This window comes from Leptonychotes weddellii, unplaced genomic scaffold (genome assembly GCF_054177405.1).
Source record: "Leptonychotes weddellii isolate Sample4059 unplaced genomic scaffold, ASM5417740v2 HiC_scaffold_16350, whole genome shotgun sequence".
Classification (NCBI taxonomy): domain Eukaryota; kingdom Metazoa; phylum Chordata; class Mammalia; order Carnivora; family Phocidae; genus Leptonychotes; species Leptonychotes weddellii.
In genome coordinates this window covers 1-4,529 of record NW_027746099.1, presented here as the reverse complement: position 1 = coordinate 4,529, position 4,529 = coordinate 1, and the positions used below count along the sequence as shown (strand labels likewise).

Genomic DNA, 4,529 nt, shown 5'->3' with positions numbered 1-4,529 from the left:
ATAAATAAAATCTTTAAAAAAGAAGACAGCTAAAGAACCATCTAAAAACACTCTTCCAGGGGCGCCTGGGTGGCTCAGTCGTTAAGCGTCTGCCTTCGGCTCGGGTTGTGATCTCAGGGTCCTGGGATCGAGCCCCGCATCGGGCTCCCTGCTCGGCGGGAAACCTGCTTCTCCCTCTCCCACTCCCCCTGCTTGTGTTCCCTCTCTCGCTGTGCCTCTCTCTGTCAAATAAATAAATAAAATCTTTAAAAATAAATAAATAAATAAAAATAAAAACACTTCCAGGTATGCCTGGCTGGTTCAGTAGGTAGAGCATGTGACTCTTGATCTCAAGGTCCTCTGTTCAAGTCCCACCTTGGGCATGGAGCCTACTTAATAATAAAAACACTCTTCCAGTAAGTGATGGGAAATAACTCAGTTTGAGAACCAACTAGACCTAGGTTCAAACCTAGATTTGAATCTCATCTATGCTACTGATCAAGGTCAACCTCGGATAGGTAACTTATCCTCTTTGAATCTCAATTTCCTCATGTCTAAATGGGAAGAAGATACCCAAGATGCAGAGTTGTGAGAATTAAATAGGCTGTCGACTTACCTAAAAAGCCTAGCACAAAGTAGGTGCTCAGTGATTATCACCATCGTCACTGCTTATTCTAGCCGGTAATGGGTGTGACATCACTAGACTCTAAATATTGGGGGTAAGCACCCTTGACCGATTGATCTTCATCTCTCCCTCCTTACGCCTAACAGTGCACACTAAGAGAAGTCCTATTTTGCTGACTCTTGCAAGGCATAAACGTCAATTTCGAACTGTGTCCCCTCCTAGCGCCCGAGAAAGGAACTACAACCAAGGATGGGGCAGAGCAGCGGAGTCAAAAATCTGCGCGCTTTGCAGCCTTCCTCGCCCTTCCAACCTATGCGGGAGAAGGGGACTCCTTTGCTCTTGCCCACAGCTGAAGCTACTAATAAAGTTTGATTTGAATAAATGAGCGCCCAGGGCCTGCTCTCCCCGCCAGAGCTTCTTCCGCCCACAACGGATTTCGAGAGGCGGGGCAAGCTTGAGGGGCGGGACCGGAAGTGAGATCAACACTCCCCGGGGTGAAAGGTTAGCGGAAGTGTCCTTTCTTCCTTTCTGCTGTAGGCTCCAGTAGCTGGTGTCGGTGAGTAGCGACTTGGGTAGGGTGTTCCAATCCGCCGCCATCCGCGGCCCGGGGGTCTAGTTGCGGGGCAGCGCCGGGCGCTTTCCACTGCTCGGTCTCCGGCGGCTTCGTAGCGCTCCTGTCCTGCGAGCAGGGCCCGCGGACGGCCTGGGCCGAGACGGCCGGGAGCGCATCCTCGGTTTCCGGGCCCACGGCCTCGGCTTGCGCGTTTCTGATCGGCCCCTTCTCCGTCCTCTGCAGAGATGGGCAAGTTCATGAAACCCGGGAAGGTGGTGCTGGTCCTGGCCGGACGCTACTCCGGACGCAAAGCGGTCATCGTGAAGGTACCAGCCTCGCGAGCCTCTGCTGCGCCCTTGCATCTCGGGAACTGGGCGGTTTCGGAGGGCCTGCAGGCTCGGAGTTCAAGAGCTAGCTTGGGGGGCATTCGCCGAGCATTGCGGGTGGGGTCAGTGCGCGCAAAGTAAAAACAGATGTGAGTGGAATTGGGCGCCTGACACATAACGCGTCCTCTACCGAGGAGGTTTTAAAAAATAATAGGGGCCGGCGTTTATCGCGCGCTCGCTTGGTGTCTGGCACCGCCGTGCAGGTGTGTTGTCACGTCCGGTTCTTGAAGTCACCGTAGGGGATTCCTTTCTAGTGCTAACGTGTATGGACGTTAAGTAATTGCACTGAGGTAAAAACGGTTAAGTGCCGCGGCCTGGAGTCTGTAAAAAGGAGAAATCGTTTCCCGTCCAAATGCTCACTTAGCACGTTCTAGCCCTTCACCTAGGTTTTGTAGCCTCTGGTGAGAGCTCCCTAAGCTCTGGCCACACACCTGCTTCTGGCTGTGGTGGGGCCGCGGGACACCCTTTGTTGCCCTGACCCCCCTCAATCTGAGACTGGTTTCTGGAGCTAGACCACCAGTTTTGGAGTCCTGCCTCTATTCCTCACTAGCAGTGCAATCGTAGGGGAAGTTAAGAGGCGTAGAGTGCTGAGCACCAGTGCTTGATACAAAGCAAGCACTCCATCGATGTTGATATCGTTCCTTTTAGATCTCTTCCCTCCCAGGAACCTTTCCAGATTCTTGTGGGAATGAATACAACCCTTCCCTATTACTCTTTGTGCGATCTAGCATAGCACTCAAGCGGGTCCGCCTTGCCTGGTTTTTCCCATAGTGGGTCTCAGACCTGGCAGTGGGGGTGTTCCTTTTATACATGCTCTACATCTCTCTAGCACAGGGCCTAAGTAGGCCCTCAGTCAATGACATGTGATTCTTGCTCGTTCAGAACATTGATGATGGCACCTCAGACCGTCCCTACAGCCATGCTCTGGTGGCTGGAATTGACCGCTATCCCCGCAAAGTGACAGCTGCCATGGGCAAGAAGAAAATCGCCAAGAGGTCAAAGATCAAGTCTTTTGTGAAAGTTTATAATTACAATCACCTCATGCCCACAAGGTGAGCATTTTAAGAATGGCAGTGAGGATTCCTGGGTGGCTCAGTCGGTTAAGTGTCTGCCTTCAGCTCAGGTCATGATCTCAGGGTCCTGGGATCAAGTCCCACATCTGGTTCCTTGCTCAGCAGGGAGTCTCCTTTTACCTCTCACTCTCCCTCTTTGTGCTCACGTGCATGCGTGCGCTCTCTCTCGCTCTCTCGAATTTTTTTTAAAAAAGGAATGGGAATGAAAGGGATTTTCTTTTCACCCCTTTCTGCCCTGCTGAATAAGGCAACCTTGCAGCTATTCTAGTGTGTCACTTACAAGGTGGTGGTGGTTTCCTGTGTTGCCTCTTTGGTCCAACATGGAGCTGTGTTCTACCATTTTCTGTGGTGACTTCCCTGAGTTGGCCAAGCAGGATGGAAAATCTCTTCCAAGCTTGCTCTTTGTCTGTCTCCTCACCTGAAAATTCTCCAAGTGTTGGGTAAAGATCGTTTCATTTGTTTGCATTCACAGTAAACACGGGCACGGGATCTGGCCTGCTCTCTGCCACTCTTCCACTTTCCAGGATAGTTGCTGAAGGCTTTCCAAAATGGTAGATAAAGGCAGCAAGCCTACCCCCCCACCAACGAATTCCCCTGGGCTGCCATGCCCTTTAGTTCCTGGCCTTCCACAGTGTTGTGCGCCATGCACACTATCTTGGTGCATAGATTGTACAGAAATACAATGGTTGAGAGTCCTGAACGATGACTGGCAAAACCCAGCAGCGTGTGCCTTACAGTTTGCCGCTGGGCGCTGCATGTTGACTCCCAAAGGTGTCTTAAAAGAGCAGAGCTGTTTCTCGGGTGCCGGGAAGCAGTGAGACCTCAGCAGCTGCCCAGCTTCTGCACTGTTCACAATGAGGCTGCCCCCGCCCAGGCACCACTTGAACAACACTAAATAAAATGGCTCCAAATAGAAAGCTAGCCAACCGCCATGATGATAGTGAAGGAGATGTAATAAAGTAACAGTCCTTAGCTAGAAAAATAGTCACTGTGGAAAGTCGAGAATGAAATGTGAAGTATTTCCATGGTTTGGGTCCACATAAAGGAGTCCTTTTAAATTGGGAATGTCCAAAGAATATTACGGGGACTTTGGCACAGCTTCTGTGGATTGCTCCTATGGAGACAGACCCTGACACCCCAGTGTCACACCCAGGAGTCCTTGGGCTATGTGAAGGGCCCTGGCAGCGTGTGGGCTGATCTTACGTCCCCACCGTTGTTCCCAGGTACTCTGTGGATATCCCCTTGGACAAGACTGTTGTGAACAAGGATGTCTTCAGAGACCCTGCTCTTAAACGAAAGGCCCGACGAGAGGCCAAGGTCAAGTTCGAGGAGAGGTAAGTAGACTTTGGTGGTGGCCCTATTCTCCATGAAGGGAATTTGGTTTCACTATTCTTCTCAATGGTGTCCTTTTTTGCCTTTAGGTACAAGACCGGCAAGAACAAGTGGTTCTTCCAGAAGCTGCGGTTTTAGATTTGTTTGGTTTCAGTCATTAAAAATACCAAAAAAAAAAAAATCCCTGTCTTCCTGTGGCATGTATTATTAGACTGGGAAGGAAGAACGTTCATATGATGAGACATTGGGTGATGGGTGAGAGGCTGTGGGAGAATATATGAAATAATGCGTTTGTGAGACTTAGACTACTTCCATCCTCAGCCGAGCATCCTTTCATCATTTGGACGCCCTGGTTGGGCAAGGTGTGATCTGAACTGTTTCCCAAAAAAGGAGTACTCCTGACATTCACAGGTGCAGAGTAGAACCTGGGCCACTCTGCTCCCCCTGCCCCCCATTGGGAACACCCACAGGCCCCGCTCCGTGGGCACTGGCTACTTTGGATCGAGAGCCACCAATCTGAGGATCTCAGACCAACCTCAAAGTGCCATAGTGCCACTGAGATTTAGTAGGTCAGAATTTCC

At 50.8% G+C, this 4,529-nt stretch overlaps 1 protein-coding gene across 1 annotated transcript; it reads left to right on the top strand.

Annotated features, from left to right (window-relative positions):
• Positions 1-1,056: 1,056 nt before the first annotated feature.
• Positions 1,057-4,129, top strand: RPL27 (ribosomal protein L27). The gene is made up of 5 exons (XM_006750532.3): positions 1,057-1,160; positions 1,401-1,483; positions 2,426-2,595; positions 3,840-3,950; positions 4,038-4,129. The coding sequence occupies exons 2-5, from the start codon at positions 1,403-1,405 to the stop codon at positions 4,084-4,086; spliced, it is 411 nt and encodes a 136-aa protein (XP_006750595.1). The 5' UTR covers positions 1,057-1,160; positions 1,401-1,402; the 3' UTR covers positions 4,087-4,129.
• Positions 4,130-4,529: the final 400 nt, after the last annotated feature.

What these genes read in the sequence shown, in the direction of transcription:
- RPL27 (XM_006750532.3), top strand. Translation starts at nt 1,403, where the DNA reads ATGGGCAAGTTCATGAAACCCGGGAAGGTGGTGCTGGTCCTGGCCGGA. An exon ending in GCAAAGCGGTCATCGTGAAG is followed by an intron (nt 1,484 to 2,425) that starts GTACCAGCCTCG and finishes TTGCTCGTTCAG; the next exon opens with AACATTGATGATGGCACCTC. An exon ending in AATCACCTCATGCCCACAAG is followed by an intron (nt 2,596 to 3,839) that starts GTGAGCATTTTA and finishes CGTTGTTCCCAG; the next exon opens with GTACTCTGTGGATATCCCCT.